The sequence below is a fragment of the Canis aureus genome, chromosome 19 (genome assembly GCF_053574225.1).
Source record: "Canis aureus isolate CA01 chromosome 19, VMU_Caureus_v.1.0, whole genome shotgun sequence".
In the NCBI taxonomy this organism is placed as follows: Eukaryota; Metazoa; Chordata; class Mammalia; order Carnivora; family Canidae; genus Canis; species Canis aureus.
The window spans coordinates 2,863,628-2,887,218 of record NC_135629.1 but is presented as its reverse complement, the minus strand read 5'-3'; the positions used below and the strand labels follow the sequence as shown (position 1 = coordinate 2,887,218).

The window sequence follows — 23,591 nt, the reverse complement described above, 5'->3', positions numbered from 1 at the left end:
GTCCCTCATCCATGACCCTCAGCTCACTGTGGGAATGCTGACCGCCTTCACACTCGCCAGGGCTCCGGTGGCCGGAGCATTCTGAGAGGACCCCAGAGCAGAGCCTGTAGAGTAAAGAGGCTAGGAGGGACAGGAGAGGGGCCAGCAAGGTGAGGGCCGAGGGGGGATGAGTCAGTGGTGGGAGCAGAGCAGTGGACGACTTTTGGCTGTGAACAATAGAAAGCTGGGGTTTGTGTCAGCACAGATTTGAGTGGGAGAGACTGGGGGCAGGGTGTTGAGCTAGAGGCTGTTACAAGCATCCGGGTCTGGGGTAGCACGAGCGGGGGTGGCAGCAGAGGGAATGGTGAGAACAAACAGGAGAGGGGTGGGCCCTGGAGGAGGGGCCTGTCTGAGGAGTTGGTCCTGGGACTCCGTGTCTGGGGCCAGCTGCTGGAGCCACAGGCATGGTCACAGGAGTGAGAATGAGGCAGGAGTCCAAACCAGGCCCTCAGAGCCAGAGGGGACCTGGGATGTGGAGCCTGAAGCCAGAGCGGGGAGCCCACAGAGATGAGTGTCCAGCATTCCAGGAATTCACCTTGGGCGCTAGTCTGACGCACACAGATCTGGTAAGGAATCCAGATCTGTCTTTTTATCTGAATCCAAACTTCCTTTCCCCCTAAGTTTAAACTAACCTATACTAGAAGGAATCCATTCTTCTCTAAACCTGATGAAATCCATCGGCGAACATAATGAGCAGCCATTCTGTGCCAGATGTTGTTCTGCATGATGGAAATGAGGGGAAATAGGGAGGCTGTCGTTTTCTGGCAGGAACAACAAGGGAACAGGTTATTGCAGCCCAGCATGATCAGAGACTGTGACACAGCTGAGCCCAGGGCTGTGGGAACCCAGTGGGAAGCCTGACTAATCCTGGCTCAGGGAACCGAAGGGAACTGTCACCCAGAAGGTCCCATTTGAATTGGGTGTTGCAGACTGAACAGGAGTTCATCGGCAGAGAGGAGGGAGAGAGGACTCCAGAATGTATGTGGTCATGGTGGTGTGAGGCAGCATAGCTCAGAAGCCTTATATGTGCCAGTGGTGTTCAAGCTCATCAATAATTAGGAAAATGGGAATTAAAACCACAACAAGATACCATTTCACACCCATTTGATTGGCAAATCTGAAGTCTGACATTGTTACCAGGGGGTGGTGAGGCTGTGGACAAAGGAATGCTCACAGCTATAAGGAAGAGTGTGAAATGGCCCCACCTCTTTGGAAAACAATTTGTCATCACCTGGTAGAAGCTGAACATCTTCAAACTCTATTCAGTGACTCTATTATCAGATATACATGCTGGAAACTCTCTTGCCCATGAGTACCAGGAGACACATGAGAATGGCCAGAGCAACATGACTTACACCCAAACCGGAAACAACCTGAATGCCCATCTGTAGGAGGCTAGATTAACACATTATAAAATATCTTATGGTGGAATATCATACAGTAGTCAGAAAGGACCCTGTGGCTGCTCATCCAGGTGGATGAGATCCCAAAGTGTACTGAATAAAAGAAACAATCAACACCCAGAAAAAAAATGTTAGGATGAGTCTATTCACATGAAAGTTCGAACACAGGCAAAACTAAACACATCAGTGTTTACCTACACACATAGGTGGTTAAGCTGTGAAGAAAAGCAAAGGAATAAATTATCCCAGGAATCAGGAGAAGTGGTGACTTCTGGAGGGAGGAAGAGGCGCACATGCACTTCCTCAGTGCCAGTGATGTTCTGTACATGCATGTCCACTTTGGTACGACTATTTAAATTCACAATGAGAAATCATGCCAGCCTACTGACCTGGAAATACTGATCTCAGTGTAATTGTTAAAGGGATTGGGATGCGCCTGGAGACGAAGTTTGGAGACATGTTGGGAAGGCTCCTCTGTGCAACATAAAGAGTTTGATTTTGTGTTGTTTTTGATTTTATGTTTTCCCCATCTGGAATATTTTAGGATATGAGTGATACTCAGAATATACAACATCTCAGATAAATAATAAGGAGTTGTAGATAACCCTAATAAAAGAATGTCGTAGGTCTCAATCCTTTCCCTGGATTTCTGCTTTCAGAGGCCTTCTAGCTCAGAAAATAGGCCGTGTGCAGAGGAAGGCTAGACCGAGTATTGAAAGGTCAAGAGGAAGTGTTATCTAGGAGAGATGTTACTCTCATACATCAGGGGGACATTATCCTTTGACTACAAAGAGTGAGTGTGTGACTGTAGGTCTAGGAGGAGACTCCGCCTTGCTCCGCTCCACCCGGGTCTGCTTGGGACAGCCATATGCGATGCAGGAGTAAGAGGAGCCAGCAGGGAGTGACTGTCCCAGAGGCTGAGCGGTGAACCATCCTGGGACATGTCCTCTGCAGAGAAACAAGGACAGTGGGGATGGGGGATGATATAGACGTAGTCATGCAGCCCGCAGCCCGTGACATGCCAGCGACAGAGTGGCATCGCATGCTTCTCGTCTGCCAGCTCTGACTGCAGGCACAACAGTTGCTCACCGTCTCCCATGAGACTCTGCAGAGTGAATAAGGCATTGCCTTCCAGAACCTCTTGACTTAGCAGGCTAGATAAGGCAGGCGTCTGGGTGGCCCAGGGAGAGGAATGTGCTAAGTGCCCAAAGAGAGATGTTAGCAGTATGATAAATTAGGTGTTAAAATGCATCAAATTGTTTATCCCCTCTCTGCTTCAAGCTGGTTGATGCTGGATTTGCTTTTGCACATTTATATGAAAATACATCGTTGCTGTGGCTTATAATTTTCTAGTTGAATGACTTTGGGGCAGGCCCACTTTGGAATTTAATTATCCTTACACTGGGAAGCTTTGCTGAGATTCCGTGCTCAGGAGACTGGATGGCCCCAGGCATCCTGTGATACTTATCAAGGAGCCCCTGTGGCTTTAGTATGTCGCAGTGTTGAGGGTTGTGTGATGACATTCCTTTGATGGCCCAGGAAGCGAGATGGACCAGTCTTAAACTAAATTCAGCCCGACCACTATTGTGTAGCAGAGTGAGGCTCTCATCTGCTGGACACCTAACTAGAACTTTTGAAGCCAGACCCTGATTTTGGCAACCCGAATGCATTAGCTCCATGGTGCTTCGTAGGGGAGGTCCCAGCTAAATGTAAAAGAGTCAACTACTGATTCATGGAATGCAAGAGGCTGGCAGCTCCAAGTAGCCGTGACATCGTCCTAGGGGGAAATTGGGGATTGAAGCTATGCAAAACCAGCCTTCTCAAAACCAGGAAATATAACATGGATAGGAAGATAATATGTGGCTGTCCAGAATGTGGTGCTGAAAAAGGCTCACAGGCTGCCTGGGGTTCAGCAGAGCAGGGAGCCACGACTGATTAGTAATGTCTGCTCTGGGTTCAGGAGGGGACTGGGGGTCCGGGTGCCATGGGTTTGTCATCTAATCACTTCCTAGATATCTCCCAGGTACTGGGCCCTGTGCTGGGGGCTTCCTCAGACATTCCCCTCATTCACTCTCAGAGTGACTCTCGAAGGAGGTGGCAGTGCTCTTCCTGTGGGCAGCTGTTCATGGAAAGATGTTAAGGAATCCAAAGGAGGATCCTAAATGAAACATGAGGTGTGATGATAGTTATAAGTTATAATTACAATTAAAAGTCATAACTATACATTGATAAGTAAACTGTAAGCAATGACAAACAGATATTAATATATGTGGAAAGGAAGAACCTGGGAGGAAATAAAATGTTCACACTGGTTATCACTGGATAGTGAGGTTATGGATGGATTTCATTTTCCTTTAGGCTTGTCTGTATTTTTCCATTTTTCAGAATGACCCACATTCCCTTTTCAAAATACATAAATTATGTGTGTGGGCGTGGGTGTGTGCATTTTAAAATATTATATATAAAGAAAGATTTGGTGGCATGATTTTTCACTTCACAGATACACCAGGAACACTAATTACTCCTTACCAATGTACTAAGGTAGCTGCTTAGAGTAATGCTAAGCCTTTTGCTTCATCTGGACTGAAACCTTTGGGCAAGAACCCCCACAATCATCTCCCAGTCTCCAACACTGAACAAGTCTTGGCCTTCTTTGGAAAGGCTGAGCAAAAGATAAAAAATCGCCAGAGATCCAAAAGACTTAGCAGCCCCAAAGAAGGCCATCCTTCTCAGGAATCACAGGAACGAGTATCTTATGAGGTGGTATTGCTACAAGAAATTTAGAAACTTGCCAATAACTCCTGGCAAGATCCAGGAAGACTTGGCTTTTTTTTTTTTTTTTTTTAAAGACTTGGCTTTTATAAGCGAAGAATGAACACTTATGAAGAGGGAAGAAGCGGACATCTGAAAAGACTCCATGGTAGCTAGAGCTCTGAGCTTTTCCAGTCGGGGGGGATGAGATTCTGCATATAGAGCACGAAGCCCAGCACCTGGCCCAAGACACGGAAAATATGTGGTTATAATTTTTTTACTTTTTTATTGAAATTCCAGGTCGTTAACATACAGGGTAATATTAGTTTCAGGTGTACAGTTTAGTGATTCAACACTTCCACACAACACCCGGTGTGCATCACAAGTATACTCCTGAATCCCTATCACTCATCACTTATTTTACTCATCCCCCACCCATGTTGTTAAAATTTTTAGAAAGTAAAATTATAGTTACATGATAGCCTACATACTCGTTACCTATTTTTCTAATGATTTAGTAACTTTGGCTTATTAGGAATTATGCTAAGTGGGGCTTTTGAAACCACCCAGTTCGTGCGCCTCCCAAGCCAGCGTCTGCCTTCCTTCTCCGTAGACATGGGCGGAGTGCAGACCGAGCCCTGACAGTGGCCGTGGGAGCTGTTGAGCCAGCCAGGGTCCAAGGTGGCTGCTGTCCTGCCACGTGCCTGGTGCTACCCTGACTGCTTTATTTCCCTGGGGGAGCCATTGTAGTTAGCATGTCAGAGCTGGGAAGAGTTCCATCTGGCTCACGGCCGGAAGGATGGAGAATTCCTTCAGCCTTAGGTAGGCTGACAGTCATCATCCTTGTTCCAAATAAAAATGTTTCAAGTACGACCTCCCCGCCCCCGGGCAGATGAAGCCCAGTTCATTTCTGACACAGGTGTGCCTGCCTGATGTGAGTCAGAGGTATAAAAACCCAAATACACTGATCAGAAAACCAGTGGGTGACCTGGCACGTAACTCAGCAGTTGTCTGGAGCATTCTTGCAAAGTGCCAGCCTCCTTTGCATGTTCTCAAATGACTTGACTCACACAATCCTGGCATGCACGTAAGGAGAAGAGGAAGCCAAAAGAAGGGAGCTGGCATTCAGGCAGGTGCAACACTAGACATTTTGAGAACATTGTCATTTAAACTTCAAAACACCTGTGCACGGAAGAGATTCTCGTTATTCTTTCACTAGTAAGGCACTTGAGGCAGTGAGTGACTTTCTCAAAAACCAGAGGATGGGGCAGCCCGGGTGGCTCAGCGGTTTAGCGCCGCCTTCGGCCCAGGGCATGATCCTGGAGTCCCAGGATCGAGTCCCACGTCGGGCTCCCTGCATGGAGCCTGCTTCTCCCTCTGCCTGTGTCTCTGCCTCTCTCTGTGTCTCTCATGAATAAATAAAATCTTAAAAAACAAAACAAAACAAAAAAATACAGAGGATGGGTTTGGCCTATGCTGCTATTGAAATGCCCTGGTCCTGGTCCGGGTCCTGGGAGGAGGCTGGGGGTGGGATAATCAGCAGTAAAACATATACATACGTAACCACAGTGGGCCCTGGGGAGGCAGTGGGGCATGGGGGAGCACACATGCGAGAAGGATTATAGGTTGGAGTCACACAGGAAACGGGCAGGCAGCTGGGACCAGGACAGAGAAAGGGCAGCGAAGTAGAGAGCCAGGCATTCTGTCTGGGGTGGAGTAGGGAGGCTGTGCTGTGGACACGGGGAGGTGCCAGGAGTTGTTTCCACTCTGACCCCCCTGGAGCAATGGAACTCTTATTCATAGGATCCTTAGATGAGTTGACCCATAGCTGGTCCCGCAAATCATTGATAAATGAACAGATGACTCAGTACATTTATTTCAGGGTTCTGGAATAGAAGCAGATCCTTGATAGGTACTCTCTAGCCAGTTTGGGGTTACTCGTGTCCTTTGTGGTGGCCTCTCCCAGGAGAAGCCGCCTATAGCCCATCGCCTCTCCGAAACACAAAGAGCACCCAGTTTCCCTCTCCTGCAAGACATCGGCATCGAACATACTGGTTATGAAAGAGGATCCTCCAATCGAATTTTCCTCCCTCAAAGATGGGCATCTGAGTTAACATCTCTGTGCCTGCTCCCTAATGTGTGAAATGGTGTGTAGCAGTAAGGAATGTTTAAGTCATGCCTGGAAGGAACCAGGGGCTTGCAAAATAGTTGTAGGGCATACAGGAGTGGCCCATGGGCCTCCAGGCATGCTCCCCCCCAACGTGGGTTGGTGTCCGCCTCCTCTGAGCCACTTCATTTCCTCATTCATTCATTCTTTCCTTCATCATTTGTGATTTCTAGAATGGAGGCCATCCTAGCTGCTAGGGACCAGACACCAGGACAAATCAATAAAACATGGCCCTTGTCTTCAAAGAACTCGTGGCTATCTACTCACGCTAGCTGTTGATGAGTCCTGGATAAAAGAGATGTGAACAGAGTGTTCTTAGGGCTTCAGGAGGGAGCAGCTAACGGGCTGGGAGATGCCAGGAAAGGCTTCAGAGTTCGGAGAAGGCAGGAGACAGACCTGAGCCCAATCGCAGGCATGGGCAGAGGTGGTGAGCTGGAGAACGAGATGCCCTTCTTTGGTTGGTGTACAGGGTGGGAGAAGGGGTGGGCTGGGGCAGGAGGCCAGAGCGAGAAGCTGGTCAGGGCGAGGGGCTCGGGGACCATGTGACCACACCCGGTGACATGATCACTCGGCCGCTCCCTGCTGCCGCGCCATCACGCCGTGGGCCACAACGCACCCCTGAGAGCCAGCCCGGCTGCGTTCAGGTTCTACTGAGTTCTAAGCCTCAGGCAAGCTGTGCAGCCTCTCCGGGCCTCACTCTTCTCCTTGGAAAAATGGGTCTGAAGAGCCGGAACCACCTCACGGGGGTTGTGAGGGTGAAACGAGTTAGCACGTAACATGCTTAGACCGACATGGAGCCAGTAAATCTCAGCTGTCAGCATTGGCTATTATGTAATGCCTGACTCGGCACCAACGTGCCGCAGGGTTATTTTCCATAAATTCTCTCAATCAACCCTCACAAAGACCCCGGGAGATAAGCATTATCGATCTGTTTCACAAATGAGTCTATTTCTAGCTCCCCCTATGCAGTTGTATAACCCTCTGTGGGTTTTGCTCTATATCGGTCCCCGCCACACACTATTTGGCTGTGGGAGCCCTGCCAGAGACGGAGAGGAGCGAAGTCTGCCTGGCGCTCTGGAAGAGGAGGGGAAATGGTTAAATTTGGCTCCCAGCAGAGCCCATCATGCCTCTGCTTTAGTGATGGGAAACGGGTCCAGCGGAGCCTGGCAGTCCCACTCATGGGCCCCATGACAAAACGTGCCGGGCGGATTTTTTTTTAAAGTTATAAAATTTGGCAGGAAGGAGTTTGGTGGATGTGGATGATGGAGTGAGCTGCCTGAGTGGGATGGCTCGGGGGTAAGTGAGAACTCCTAGCACATACTGCCCCCAGAACGGGCAGGCGGATGCCCTCCTGCCCCCTTCGTTTGAGGACGTTCTAAGGGCTCGTGGGGCTAGTGTCCTTCCCCTCCCTGGGTCAGATGCCCCCACCTTGCCACCTGAGCTGCTGCCTGCTGGTAGGAACATCCACTGTGATCATCCGACATATGGGTTTCCTCCCACAAATCCTGGGTTTCCTGAATTTTTCCTAATAAAATGAACAGAGCATTGCTTCAGTTGGGCATCCAGCAACTCCTTTGATGAAGCTTTCTGTGGCTTTGGAAAGGGCAGGGCAAGCACGAGGCTAATGTTTTCTACTGGATGCCAGACCATGCTAAGTCCTTGAGGTAGGTTCATCTAAACCTTCCAACAGCGTCTCGGGGGAGGTGTTGTGATACCTGCCACATGTGTGCACATGGAGAGGTCCCAGCCAAGTCCACAGTCCTGTACGTGACAAATGGGGGACATCCTTGATAGAGGGGAGTGCTTTTCATTCTAGCACCCGCCCCTGCCTTTCAAGGTGTTGGTGGCTGCAGGCTTGTTTTCCGCCCAGCCTTCCTGGGTCTCTGCCTGGTGTTGGTCCATGATCGGGCCTCACCTTCTGGGCACAGGCAGGCAGAGTGTGTGGCAGCAGAGTCAGAGCTTTCAGCCTTGGGCTGCATGCCTTCACATACATCCTCTCATTTCATCTCAAAATCCCAGCGAGGAGGTACCATGACCCCATTTCACAGGTAGAGAAACTGAGGCCCACAGAGATCTGGAAGCCAGTTTATGGGAGGGCTGGAGTGTAAAGCCAGGGCTCTAGACCACAGGCAGACTGTGCCATCAGAGGAAACATCTTCAAGGCAGGCAGTTACAGAGAGCTGTCTATATGCTGGGAAGGCCCAGAGCATCCCATATACCTTTGGTCATTTATGTCACAATGCCCTCTGAGGTTGGCGGTGGTAGGATTATCCCCATTTTACAGATGAGCAAACTAAGACCTAGAAAGTTTGATCACTGAAATAATGACTAAGCAAAGGATTAAAGGGAGAAATCGTTTTTCAATGTGGGGGGAAATTCCACTTTGTCAAACCTGGGGCATGGCCACACCAGGCCCAGTTTATAAATTCTGAGAAGTTCTGCAGCATATTCATGTCAAGGGCTGCATATGCTATGCTGGGAGCTGCCCCGCCTCCCAGGGCCGGATGCCAGGCAGGCCATCTGCTCCTGGGGCTGGGCCTCCCCCTCTGACAGTCATTGCCTCCTCCCAGAATGACTGTCTCCCAACTGGCTGCAGCCATTAAAGAAGTTCCAGGAAAAAGATCTTCGCCAGCCTCTTCTGCAACCTGATTTCTGCTGCTGTGGATATTGCCTTGTCTGCGTAAATGTCCCTGCTAATTTTCTGCCGCTGTTCTCTGCGGAGGCTGCGGGATGCCAGGGCAGGAGGGGAGGGAGAGAACCTCTGTGCCTGGCACCCGCTGAGAGCCCAGCTTGCAGGTGCCCTGACAAACAGCATCCTCTGTCTCTCCTTCCATTCTCCATGGCAGCCCTGGAAGCTTCCGAAGGTCAGATCCAATCACTGTCCTATGCAGAGCCATCCTCTGTAAGGAGAAACCCCTTAGTTCCCCTACAGGCTCTGGCTGCCTCACTTCTTAGAACTCTTACTAGCCACTCCCTCCTGTCCAAAGAAGGCTCCCTGTGCTCCCTTCTCTTTGTGTCCCCGGGGCCTCTCACAATACATGCCCACAGGTGTATTCTCTGTGTCTGTCCGTCCCGCTGGAGTGTGACCTGTGCGAGGGCAGGGACCATGCTGTTTGTCCCTGTCTGGGGCCCTGGCGCCTAGCACGCAATAAACCTGGCGTCAGTATTTCTGGACGACCTCAGTCAAGGTTGCTGGTTGCTGCCTTCCTGTAAGTGCAGGCTCAGAGCTACCAACCAGGTGACTTGCCCAGGGCCCCACATGGTGATGTCAGGAACCAAACCCAGTCATCCTGACTTCAGTTTGCTCTAGTCCCAGCCACCCAGCAACTGTGGTGTTTATTTAAGCACCTCTCGATTCCTTGGTGCCGAATGTTTTCAGAGCAGAAACAGCAAGAATCACAACATCTTGTGCAACCGCAAAGGGGAAGTTCCAAGTGGAGGTCAGCCTCCAGCGGTGGAGGAGGGAGCTCAGACAGCCTCAGGCTGGGGGTTCCCCTTCTCCTAGGGAGACGGAGCCTAAATACACACAGCTGGCATGCCCCCCCCTGACACCAGAAGGGGTAGGACATGGGGGTGACAGGGGAGCAGATCAACAGATGGTGCCGCACCTACAGCAGGTGTGCGGGGACAGGGCAGGCGGGTCCTGGCAGGTGAGCGGAGTGAAGCGATGGAAAACCCCATGCCAGCCTGACTTCCTGACGTGCCTGCCCCTGGCTGTGAACTCCAAACCTGGGGGCTGTGAGGTGGGGGGCAGAGGGATCCAGGCCCTGGGGCTCCTCCAGTCAGCCAACTAGTCCTTCCTAAGCTCCTGTGATGCCCCAACATTTTCACCTGCTGAGGATATAGTAGGGAGCACTGTAGATGACACCTTTGTTGCCTTCATAGAACGCAGCCTAGTTAGAGGCAGAAAGAGGTGTGGTAGTGGACAAGTGGTTTTGGACGGTGACCCGGGCCTCTTTCTACTGCAGTGGTTGCAGAAGGCCTGAGATCGATGACATGAAGCCAAAGTCACTGTGTGCAGACTGAGGGGGCATCCCCATTGGACGCCTTGGCAGGGGCAGAGGCTCCCAGGTGGGAATCGGCTTGCTGGGCTTGCTGGGCATCCGCACCCTCCCACCCCATGCCCAGTGACAGCACACTAACCTGCCGTCAGCCGGGAGAGAGCACGTACACTGTGGAAACTAGCCAACACTGCATATCGGGACTCCCTTCTCCCTCGCCCCAGTTGTGCAACATGTCGGAAAGGAGGCCGCAGGCAGAGGAGAGGAGGGAGGTGAGGATGTCATCACAGAGGCAATAGCTCTGTTCTCTTGCGGTGAGAAGTCTCTGAAGGGATTAAGGCGGAGGAGTAATGTGATTTGATGTTCACTTTGCCAGACAGATTCTACAAAACAAAGACTCGAGTCCAGGGAACAGATACATGCAGGGAGGGGGAGGCACTGATGTATCAGAACCGGGGCCCAGGCCAGAGCTGAATGCACAGACTAAGAGAACCCCACTTACCACAGGGGCAGCTTCAGGGCATGCATCTGTTGGTTTGGGGGAGGCTGGGGTTGGGGAGGGGGCTGAGCCCATACAGAGAAGGGCCCAGAAGCTTCTGCAACCTGCCAGGGGACAGGGAAGGGGTCCCTGCCAGCCTGCTTCATTTCTGGAAGTGTCTGCATCTCTACAGATAGAAACTGTGGTTTACCCAGCATGGTCCCTGGGGAGATAAGTGGCTGTAGGTCTCCAGGCCTAAATGGTGGCATTCTTGCCACTGGCGAGTTCCACGCGACCTCTGAGCAGGACTGCCGTCCGAGCCGCACGCTGTGATGGGAGCAGGTGCTTCTCCACCTCAGCTGCACACCAGAACCCTGGAGAGCTTTCCCCACCCTGCACCAATTAAACCCGGGGGTTCTTCTGGGGGTGGGACCCAGCCTCAGCATCTGTGAAAGCTCTCCAGGCGATTTCAAGTTGCAGACCAAGTTGAGAACCACTGGATTGGAAGAAATTTCTATGGAGTCAGAGGCCAAGTATTTTTCCACATGATCTCTCAGGGGTAGATTCTATTAACAAGCAATTTCAGGCATAATGGCAGTGCCTTGCGTCGCTCCTCCAGGTGCTAAGTGAAACCCTGAAGGGCTCCTCTGCCAAGCAGGAGCCCGACCGCAGCAAGAGGCTGCCTGTAGTGTGACCGGCTCGAGCACTTGTTCACCTGCATTAACTGTGGGCTGAATTAATACAGCAGCTGCCGCATCCCCAGAGGATGCTAAAGTGCTTGTGCCGTCCGTTCTCGAAGCCCTGCCCCTTTTGCAGATGGGAGCTGACTATTTAGAGGTTCCGGCATCATCCTCAGCTGACCCCAGAAGTGGCAGGTGGGCAGGTGGGGTCTGCCCGGATGAGCATTGGTCAGGAGCAGGTGGCTGCGTGTTCCATGGAGCAGCGGAGAGGGTGCGCAACGTTTGTCCTACGTTTCTAGGAAGAGGGTAGGGAGGACAGATACCAAAGGCCAGCGAAGTTCATGCAGATTTTTTGTGCACTGCTCAGAGAAGAAATGGGTAGTGTGGCGAGACGAACCTGTGCCGTCCTGTCCCGACACACCCTGGCAGAGAGGAGTTGTTGCAGGCTTTGGGATGAGGCGCTTGTTCCCTTCACATGCATCTGCTTGTCCCTGTTGAGTGCCACAGGCTGGGATACAGCACTGGGCCTCTGCTGGCAGCAAGCGGACAAGGCTGCTGGCCTCTTGAGCTGAACCTGGAAGTGAGGGGAGAGAGCCAGGGCCCGAGCAGGCAAGTGAATGGCAAAGCAACGGCATCCGGTGATGAGCAGTTACAGACCTGTGTAAGTGACGGGGCCAGTGTGGCTCAAAAAGGCCCAAGTAGGGGGGCCACCCCAGGTGATCGGTGGAGAGGCCTCTTTGTGGTGATGTGGGTCCCAAGACAGGGGCATGAGGAGCAGCTATAGCAGAGCATTCAGAGAGAGGGGGTTGGCTGGGTCAAAGGCCCTGGGGCAGGAAGAAGCAGGTGCTGCTGGAGTGACGCTGGAAGGCCTGGTGGGGACAGGGAGGTAAACTGGCCAGAGGGAGTGTCCAGGCAGGCAAGGGACAGGGTGACTTGTATTCTAGCCCCACTGGTGACCGGTGGGTGACCCGAGAGCCACCAGCAACACACTCAGATCTACATTTTACCACCTTGCTGGATGACTTGGGCCGTAAACTGAACTTCTCTGATTTTCATTTTCAGCTGTAAAGAAAACAAAGCATAAGATGACGATAAAGGTTAGAAATCTTATATGTGGATTAACAGAGGAACTGAGGCATAGTAAATGCTCAGGAACTGGCAGTGGTGGCTCTCCCTTTCTTCCTTCTCCTCCTCCCGCCCCCCCCATCCCCTCATTATTGGCAGAAATTGGATGGGTGTTGCTCACAGCATTCACTCTGCCCAAAGGGGAATCAGGTACTCCCATGGGTCTTATGCCAAGAAGATGAGTCTTGAAAACTATCTGTTTGAGAATCTAAATGCCCTTTCACTAGCCCCCCCTGTGGGCAGGCTGGCTCTGGCTGGTGCAGGTGGGCCGAGCCATAGCACGGTGGCACTAGTGTTCAGGCCACAGAGTAGCCCTGCCACATTGGAGGTCTTCCGGGGTGACTGAGTGCCCAGCCGAGCTCTGCTTCTGGACGCTAGGGCTTCTCCTACACAGACTTAAGGTGCAAAATATAGCTGTTTCTTGTAAAACCTACAACCCTCCTTCCTTCAGAATGTCCACTGTGAGCTCATAACCGTGCTAGCTACTAAAGAAAAAGCAGTGTTTGCATGTCCTGGAGAAGGTTGTAAGTGGTGGTGGAGGTAAGCAGAAGGCAGCTGTCGCCCCTGCATCAACAGAGGGATTACAGAAGCCCTGAGGAGAGAGGAGGCTTAGAAGAGCCTGCTAGAGGCTGTGAAATCTTCCTCAGAGGAGGGAACCTTCAGGAAGGGGAGGGATTTGCCAGCTGGAGAAAGGGGGAAGAGAATACAAGGCGCCCTCGTGATGGGCATTCCAGCAGCCCATAGAAGGATGGGAATAGAGGTAAAACCATCCACAATGGGAAGAGCTGGATGTCACTTAGGATTCTTCTGATCACAAGTGACAGACACCAGCACAGCAGGTTGGGGGGACAGTTCTGGCTTCAGGTCGGGCTGGCTCCAGGGCCCCCACACCACCTTTAGGGCTTGCCATCCCTTCCCAGAGCATTGGCCCAGGTAGCCAGGAGAAGGCATCTTCAGCCTCCTGCCAGGTGTGAGCCACACAGGCTGTGGGCCTCAAGGATGAGTCAGCCCGACAGAGCCCTGGGGTCTGCTCAGATCGACTTGAGGCCCCTGCCTGTCCCTGGGGCAATCACTGTGGCCACGGCCAAGGTGTGTCCTGGGTGGCTGAGGGCTGGCTCACCTGGGTGGCTGGCTAGGGAGGACCTGGCACATGCACTGGGCCAGCGGCGTTGGCAGAAAGTAGCTCCTGGACCCTCACGAGCCCCCTCATCTCCACGGAGGGAGGTACTATTCTCGTTAGTATCCTACAGGGGAAAGAGTGAAGTGGGATGGGGAGTTCCCAGGGGAGTTCCTAGGACAGCCTGGATTTGGGCTCCGTTCTGTGTGGCCTGGAGCTAGCATTTTAACAGCAGTGCCTCTCACTAATGCATCTAGCCTGTAAATCTGTCTTCCACTTGATGCTGGTGTCTTGAAAGTTCTGTATTGCTCAAGCCATGCTCAGTGGTCTGTTGCCTTCCTAACCTGGTTCCCTCTCACCCCTGCAGGGCCCTCATCTTTGTGTCCCATGGAGCTGGGGAGCACTGCGGCCGCTATGATGAGCTGGCTCAGATGCTGGTGGGGCTGGAGCTGCTGGTGTTTGCCCACGACCATGGTGAGTACCCCCCAGGGGACAGGGCCCGCTGCTGGGGACCCCACCCCCCCATCACCTCACCTCCCTCATCCCTCTGCCTCTGTTATTCTCCTGTGATTCCTGCGGTGACACTGAGAAAAGACATTCTCCATGGGATGTCTCTGAGTTTAAAAAAAACAAAACAAAACTGTAGTCATGTAAACAAAAAAATGTGTCTGACCAGCAGTTTCTGTTGAGTCTGGGATTGAATGAAGACTGATTAGAAATCTCAACTGAAAAAAAAAACCAAAGCCAGAATCTGTTTATGTAAGAACTTGCCCCAGGCCAAGGAATCCTCTCTTGCATTTATAAAGTGCTTTCTGTACAAAACAGGCCCTGGTTTTCTCCCAAGGGACTTCAGATAGATGTGGTATAGGCAGTGCAAATACAATTCAACCCCACTTTCACTGCAAGACATTTACAAAGCATTAATCTCAAAGGCCGTGTTGGTCACAAGAAAGCCCCAAACACACACATGCATGTGCACGCACACACACACATATGCATGCATACACATTCTTGCACACATACACACACACACACACACACACACATCCCCAGGCCGATGCTTTGATTCTTTGTCCTGTAACAAAATCCACAATCACCGTCAAAATGCAGTGTTTATTGCCTAAGTCAGTATGTCATCCCTTCATTTTTGTGATATTCTTCATGGTTTGGAAAGCTCCCAATTTAGATCCTTCCTTGCCTAACAGTCTTTAAAAACAAGGTGTTCCCCCATGACTGAACATGGTGATTTCTCCACTGCTTCAGTGTAGAAATCTATCGTCCTGGCTCAGATCCAGCAAGGTGGTTTCTATTTTATGGGATTTGAAAAACAGATAATTAAGTGGCATTGCTGAAAAGAGGGAGGTGGGGAGCAGAGATGGGGCCAAGGAGTCCTTGAGAGAGGGAAAGCATATCTGTGCAGACAGACGATGAGCAGGGGATGAGAAGCTTGCTGGGGCATTTTGTGTAAAAAGAAGTATAAATGTGGATTACCAAGAGCCCCTTTTAAGCCAGATATGTGCAAACGTCTTTGTAACTGGGAATATTGATTAAATCCTTTCTTGTTATGGTTGTAATGTTCTTTAGTGCTTTGCAAATGGTCCCAGTAATATTTGTGAGGCTGTTTGAGACATGATATTTGAGGACTATCCTGATTTTCACTATGGGGGCTGTGTCATTATGAACCTTGGCAATGTGTGCTGCGTGTAAAGGCCGAGGATGGGAATGCCTCTCTTCCTGTTGTCTTTGTTTCCATTAACATTTGTTGCAGTCATCCCCTCCATCTTCAAACTGAACAACATAGGGACATTCTGGAGGAAAAAAATTATCATACTTTGCAAACACTAAACACCTTTATCCAGAAACTCAAGTGTTTGTTGTGAATCTTGGCGTCAGTTACCTTCCTACCAGCCCCTCTTGGCCACACCTGTGGGGATGAGTACCTATTGTGCACTATTTATTTTGTCTGACTGTGGAACTTTGAAAAACAATTTTTAAAGGCTTCCTTTTTTTGAGTAAAAGGAGAAAAGAAACAGCCCACCTTTTGATGTTTCCAAAATAACATGTAGGATTGAGGCATAGCTTTCTGTGATGTTCTAAAGATCATTCAAAACCGGTTGTTTATGTTCACCTGTTCCAAGTATCTTGATTTATTGGTTTTTTCCTGTGACTCATTGGAAATCTCTCTGGCAAGTGCTAGAGGGAGGCATTATTCAAGAAATGAATCCAGTTGAATGTGTGTGTGACTTTGTTGGTCATGTATAGATGAAAGCGACTGTGGCTTACTTAGTGGGAGAAAGCCCCATGAGTGGGCCGTCATAGTGGGGTCTCGTGCAGGCTGGAGAGGTGGATCCTGGTGGTCAGTGATCTATTCTTGCTGAGACTTCTTGCTGAGACATGTGGAAAAGGAGGGATTCGAACCAAGAACTGCAGATTCTGAAACCTGGCCTCCCTGATGACAAGATATGGATGATTTGGTATTCATACCAGGCACAAATACATGCAGAGACAGGCAGACTTTATTCTTTCCTACATAGATTTTCAATTTAAATAGAGCAGAAATGGGGAGAATGTCGGGCATTTACTGGGCCTGTTGGAGGTACACAAAGGATTAAAAATGCAGAGCTGAGGAAGACTATTCTAGGGCCTGTGGCCACTCCAGGGCCAGTGGGGCCCCAACCCCCTGTGTATTCAGACACATTGTCATCCTGCGCTCCCATGCATCAGCAGAGGTGTGCTGCTAGAACCTTCACCCCAGACAGCAAGAGCGCGCAGGTGCAAACACACCTGGTCCAAGTGCCCACGAGGCTGCAACTGAAGCCTGAGATCTCCGAGACCATATTGAACCATTCCCAGCCTCTGTTTTCTCATCTGCCAGATGGGGAGGACAGCCAGGATTGTGATGGCATAATGCAAGGAGAGGGCCCAGCAGAGTATGGTAACGTCTCCCTCTGCCATCTCCCAGACCACCCCTCAGCCACTGTTCAGACTGCCTCGTGGGCCGCGCACCCACACAGCAGACTCCAAGGCTCTGAGCTGAACCAGCGAAGCCAAGGCCGGGGGCCGGGGCTGCTGGGTTCTGAGGCCACTGTTGCTGCCCCGAGCCTGGTCCTCCGTGTGGCCCAGAGAGGCTGGCGTGAGGATAGAATGAAGCAGTAGATGTGCAAATGCTTTACAAAGTAAACAGAACTGCCGCTGCTGGGTTTTGCAACATAATTTATAGAAATAAAGGTTTCTATAAATCTGCTGCTAACTTGACTTCAGGTTGAATCTCGTTGCCCAACTACATTATAATATCTCATCGTTTAGGCAGAAATCTTGACACACAGTGCTTGCAGCAGTCTGGCTGTGTTTCCCAGCATGCCCGGTGGACTGGCAAGCACAGAGCCGTGCTCAATTAGGATCTCGTTTAACTTTGCTTCTTTAGGGTTTTACGAGATGACCACACAGGCATTAACAGCTCGCCAGAAATGAGAATTATGATTCCTGCCATTGGTTGAGTGCCAGCTGCACATCAAGCTCTGCTCTAGGCACTTTTTGTACATTCTATATGATTAATGTTATTACCCCGATTTAGGGGCGAGGATTCTGAGGCTCTATAGCCAAGGGAGCCCATTCTCATCGCACCAAAGCCCTCATATGAGTCAGACACAGTTTGCATGCAACAGAGGCCTGACCACAGTAACTTCACACACACAAAAAAGGTTTCTTTTTCTCCCATACCATACAAAGTCTGAGGCAGGTATGAGAACAGTGCTGCCGCCACCACCAGAGCCCCAAGCTCCATGTGCACTTTAGCTCAGCTGTTCTTAGTCTGTGGCTTTCCTGCCCATGGGTGCCAGCTCCAGCCTCCTGTTCTCAGCAGGAAGGAGATGTGAGACACCACATGGAGGAGGGGGCTGGGCTTATACCAGGGAAGCTCACCGGCATATTCCAGCTACATCTCATTGGCCGGCACAGCGTCACATGGTTACACCTAGCTGCAAGGGAGGCGGGGAAATCACGTTTGTTCCATGTGCATTCGCTGCTACAAACAAAACAGGGTTCTGTTAGTAAGAAGGAAGTGGAGAAAGGATGCTGCCAGTAGCCACCTATCCCCTGCCATGCCACGCTCCCAGGTTTGTCACTGCAAGGGGCATTTCCCAACCATTTCTACTTCATGTGTTTTCTGGATTTAACAGCATCTCCTGTCTGTCTTATCCATCCTTCTATTCTTTCATAAGGTTTTGATGCAAAGGTCATTATTAGCATCATCAATAAGTAGTGGTTAACATTCCTAATTGTGGGTTAGCCCTGCATTAAGTGCCATTTAAGGACAGATTCCTGGACATGAGAACTGACATGCTAATGGTGCAATGACCTGTCTGCCCCAGAAAAATTAAAGGACCCCTATTAAGTGCTGAACGTCATTATAGTAGTTAGTATCCTAAGCAGTAACTCCTTCCTTTGGAGGAGACTGTCTTACCTGTCATCCTGTGTCAGCCCTCCTGTCCTCCACAACCTTCTCATCTGCTGTGTGGAGCCCAGCACCAAGCAGAGGGGAGGTATCACCAGTGTTGGCCGAATAGAGGAAGGAGTTTATTTATTTATTTTAAAGATTTTTATTTATTTGTTCATGAGAGCCCCAGAGAGAGAGTTAGAGACCCAGGCAGAGGGAGAAGCAGGCTCCCTGCAGGGGGCCCGATGTGAGACGTGATCCCAGGACCCCGGGATCATGCTCTGAGCTGAAGGGCAGATGCTCAACCACCGAGCCACCCAGGCATCCCAAGGAGGAAGGAGTATATGATTCAAAATCCACAAGACCAGAAATGTCTTAAACATCTGCAATAGAACATACACATAGAAGTATCCATAGCATCAGGGCACTGGTGGGTCTCATCCTCATGGAGGGGGCCCAACAGAGTGGCCATGAGAACTCTGAGTCTGGTGGCCAAGATTGGGGCAACTTGTCCAGTGAAGCCTGAAACATGGTTGGAGGCTGGAATAGAGGTGGCCTGTATCTCGGGTGTGCGAGGAGAGCATGGTCCCTCAGAGGTACACAGGCATCCCCACGCCTGGAGCACTGGCAGGGTGGCTGGATCTTGCTGGATGAGTCAGAGCATCCCAGGAGAAGAAAGGGTGTGGAGAGAGGCACCCATCATTGAAAGCAGTGGCTCTGACCTCTGCTGCCCATTGAAATCGCTGGAGAGGGGTGGCCCGGGTGGCTCAGCAGTTTAGCGCCGCCTTCGGTCCAAGGCGTGATCCTGGAGTCCCAGGATCGAGTCCCACATTGAGCTCCCTGCATGGAGCCTGCTTCTCCCTCTGCCTGTGTCTCTGCCTCCTGCCTCTCTCTCTCTCTCTCTCTCTCTCTCTCATAAATAAATAAATAAATAAATAAATAAATAAATAAATAAATAAATAAAACCTTAAAAAAAAAAAAAAAAAAGAAATCCCTGGAGAATCCTGAAAAATACTGATGCCTGGGCCCCCTCTCCAGAGGGACTTGGATTTCTTAGGTCTTCGGTATATCTGGGGCATCGAGACTTTTGAAAATCACCCCAGGTGTTAGAACCACAGTTCCGGGCAAGGAGACCATAGGGACAAAAAGTGGATGCACGATATGGTGTGCTTGTGTCATGTGCAGGTGGACATCCAGGCCCAAGGATTCACGGACTCTGAAGCGTAGTGGCAGCTACCAGGGGGCGGGAGAGCTCGGGGTTCTGTTGTGAGTCCCTTTGGGTACTTGGAGCTCACGAGGGAATGGAAGCAGGGAAGGCCACCAGGGGACTTCAGGAGCTGTCAGGAGATGGGACCCACGGCAGGGTTCAGCGAGAGAGAGGCAGGAGCAGAGGAGCTTCTGGGATGTCTGAACAGGTGGAAACACCAGAGGATGGAATTTTCTGTGCCATTCTAAATATAGTGCAGAGAAAACCAGGGCTGATGCTTACGTCGTCCCTCGGTCACCAGCTGCTCACGGTGACTCACTGGAAACCCCTCAGCCTTCCACGCAAGCTGAGCGGCTGGTGTGACCAGAAGAGAGGGTCAAGGCCCTGGGGTGGGAAGCACCCTGCAGGTGGAAGGACTCGGAGATGGACACAGGATCCTGCCTGGCATGTGGGCATCTTGGTGGGCTCCAGGTGACAGGGCTGCTACAAGGGGACCCTCCCCAGGGAGCAGCCTCCTGACTCTGGACCTGGCACACCGAGAAATACATTTGCTGAGGCCAGAGCTGCTCTCTTTCTATTTACAAAGTATAAAAGAACCATTCTCAACTGATTAACAGTGAATTAATTATCTGCAAATATTTAAGGGAAAGTGTTAAAAGGAGTTTGTTTGTTTTATTTTTTCTAACTCAGCTGGGGCGTGAGAGAAGAGGAAGTTCTGAGGGAATGTTTGTGGGTGGCAGTTGTGCTCTGTTCTGCTCGTGAGGGGGTTCCATCCAGGCCCATGAAGGGTATTTAGGAAATTCAGGGGTGGGGGGAAGATGATATGCGTGTTTTCCATACAAGGATAGTTTTGACTCAAGTCCCTTGCTGGACCTATCGAAAAGATTGTCACCATCCGTTACAGTAATGTATTTTTGTCTGAAATGTTTGAAAAATGTGTCAGCTTTTAATGCCTTTAGTAAATGTGAAAGTGAGAATAATGGAGTGAGCTGCCCTTTGATGCTTCAGGAGTTTGGGGAGCCAGCTCCAGGGACAGGGGTAGCAGGTATAGGAGGGTGGGCTATGCACCTGCTGTGTCCCGAGAGCTTTTTGGGTCCCTTCCTCCTTAGTTCACAGGTAAGCACACCCAAACCTTCCATCTCGGATAGAAATATCTGAGTTTATTTGGTCACTTGCCTCTTTCTTGAACAGAACAAACTTCCATGGCCTCTGTTTGCTCATCTATAAAATGATGTAATAGTACTAATATAGTTATATTGTGGTTGTGGGATAGAGTGAGAGGGTTCTCAACTCCAGTGGACAGCAGGGTCCCCAGAAGGCTTGTGGAAATCCAGATGGCTGAACCCCACCCCCCAGATCTTGATTCAAGGGAGCAGATTGCAAGGAGAAAGGAGCCAGGTTCACCACAGGTATTTCTTATGTAGAATCTCCTTTAAGCTACAGTGTAGATGTAGTTAAAATTGGAAATGTAATATTTTCTTTTTTTTAAAAAAAGATTTTATTTATTTATAAGAGAGAGAGAGTGCACAAGCAAGGTGAGGGGCAGAGGGAGAGAGAGAAGCAGACTCCCCACTGAGCAAGGGAGCCCAATGTGGGACTCGATCCCAGGACCCCAGGATCATGACCTGAGCTGAAGGCAGACGTTAGCCAACTGAGCCACCCAGGTGCCCTGGAAATGTAATATTTTCAATAAACAGATTCAGTATCTCAAAAACCAGATGTGGTATGAGAACCTATTGCTGGGTCTGCAGGGGGTTCGGGAATATGGAGGGCAGAGAGCTAGCGACTGCCTCCAAGAACCCCAGGACAGTGAAGGAGACAGGCATGTCTTAAAAGAACAGTGGGCAGAGGAGCTTGTTCTGGGGCCGTGGTGGAAACGTGCCTACGGATAGAGGAAGGGAGGGGTTGAGCCTGCCTTGGGGAGTGATCATCGGGGGAATCTTCATTGTCCGAGACACAGTGACCTCGGACAAGTCACTAAACCTCAGTGAGCACCAGCTTCCCCCTGCCCGACCCGTGACGGAGCCACAGTGTCTAGCTGGCGAGGATTACATGAATGTCGTACCTGCTGGGCACAGAGCAGGTGCCGCGCCACCCTCCCCACCCACAGACCCCTTTTCTCGTTGGCACTGCGTACTGTCTTCCTTTTGCAGTTCCTCACGGTTAAATGGACAGTTTCTATCTTTTCCGAAGCAAGTTGCTCACACTTGCCAGGTGTGTTAATCCAAACGCGATTCAGCCCATGCTGACAGGTCTAACCTCCAGCTCCCCATCCCTTCATTGGCATCAGCATCAGTGGCTTCCTTTTGATGGCATCAGGTGTCCTCGCCTCTGGTCTTTTACCTACCCTTGAATTCATTCCCTAAGAAAGCAGGAAGTGATTGCTGGGGGGGGCGGGGTGGGGGGGATTCGCCAGGAGCACTGACTTATTTGCGTCTGAATCAGGCATGTTGTTTACTCCACTTTGTGGAAGCAACAAAAGGCGTTGCCCTTTTGAGGCCTACAAGCCGGTTGGTAGTCTGAAATCCTGAATCAGGAGTTTGTGTTAGGGCCTTGGAAAGCCAAATAGATGCATCCAGAAAGTCGGTGCCACCTTTCTCCTTTCGGTGCTGGAGTTTGCCTGATACTTTGCCACCTGATTATATTTCAAAAGGAATTTACCCAAGGGCGTATTCATTCATTCAAAATTATTCACATGCCCACAAAGATGGAAATATTTAAGGTTTTCTGGTAAGGAGAAAACAGACATCATTCTGTGTCTTCTGGAAGACACAGTGTCTGAAGTGTTCAAATGAGTCACTTGGAGGAGGAAAAAAAAAGTCAAATTACTTATATGTGATGCTGGGTTTAAAAAAAAAGACTGAATAATTCTAGGGAAGGAAATTCTCAGCACCATCGAAGCTCTTTGTTGTGGTTCAGGAACTGAGGAAAGATGTACGTAATTAGGGTGTATACATAGGTTATATTTGGAAATAGAACAAAAATGTAGACCTTGGTGTCTGCAAGACCCCGGTTAGTTCAACCACTTGCTTGCTGTGTGGCCCTGGGCAAGTTAGTTAATCTCTCTGAATCTCCATTTTCTCATCTCCAGCAGAAATGAATCAAAGTCTCTGCTTACCCCAGCATCGGGAGTGGGGGGATTGAGTGAGCTAGATGGTCCATGCAGAGTGGTGGGCTCACTTTCAGTACTCCGTAGACACTGGCTATGGGGGAGGGACTACTTACTAGTCATAGAAAAACCTGAGTTTGACACTGGTTGCAGTGTCACATGACTGAGTGTGGCTTCCAGATCTGAAAAATGGATGTCACTTTACTTGTCTCAGGGGGTATTTAGGAGAGTCATTCCAGGATGCGATGATATTTGCATTCAATTAATATCTATTAATAGTTACTGTACCCCTGACTGTCCACACAAAAGGCTTTTGAAACACTGCCTGTTGGACCCTCGTGACAGCCTGGAAGTAGGTGCCATTATCACAGGTGAGGACAGCGTGTGAGCACCCAAGCACCACCCGCCGCCCAACGCAGGACCAGGAGTTACCATTTGGACACTAACTGTGGGCAGAGACCGTCCTGGGCATTTCGTCTCACTTACTGTGCATGGCAGACTGATAGCATCCGGAGGCCCCTTCTCCAGCCCAGGAAGCAGAGGAAAGGTCCACAGGTAACAGAGGCCCACAGTCCCGGAGCCCCTCTCCCACAAATGTGCCAGACCTGCTCTTCGTCCTCAGGCTTCACAGCGCCCAATTGTCTGCTGTGTGCACACGTTCCCCCCGAGTTCCTCCCTCATCAGGTCAGAGCGGGGTTCCCACATGAGGATAGGGAAGGGAGGACAGCTAGCCCAGGTACACCCAGGATGGATGGTGCTTGGTCACCTCAGCACACAGGCATGGGCACTACCCAGAAGGCCCTGGTGGGGGATGGGACACCCGACGCTCAGACCCTACCCTTGCTGGGGCACAGCTCATCAGGGTGGGGCCACGGACACTGCCGACTCCAAGAGAGGCAGGTGGCATTCCAGATAGCCAGGAGGGAGGAAGACTGCAGGAGGGAGCACAGTCCTTGCGAAGGAGGCCCCATGAGGGCTGAGGCTTGTACTGCCTTGGGAGGCCCCTGGCAGGATGGGGGTGGGAGAACAGGCACCCCAGGGACAGGGACAGAGGCAGGGGCAGGACCCCGGAGCAAGCC

General features: G+C 50.7%; 1 protein-coding gene across 5 annotated transcripts in view; it reads left to right on the top strand.

Annotated features, from left to right (window-relative positions):
* The window catches only part of MGLL (monoglyceride lipase), a 114,545-nt gene that overhangs the window by 26,142 nt on the left and 64,812 nt on the right, over window positions 1–23,591 (top strand). For all 5 annotated transcript variants that reach the window (XM_077857592.1, XM_077857590.1, XM_077857593.1 and 2 more), the window contains one exon: window positions 14,129–14,235. In XM_077857592.1, coding sequence (XP_077713718.1) covers window positions 14,129–14,235 — 107 coding nt within the window. The remainder of the gene's footprint in view (window positions 1–14,128; window positions 14,236–23,591) is intronic.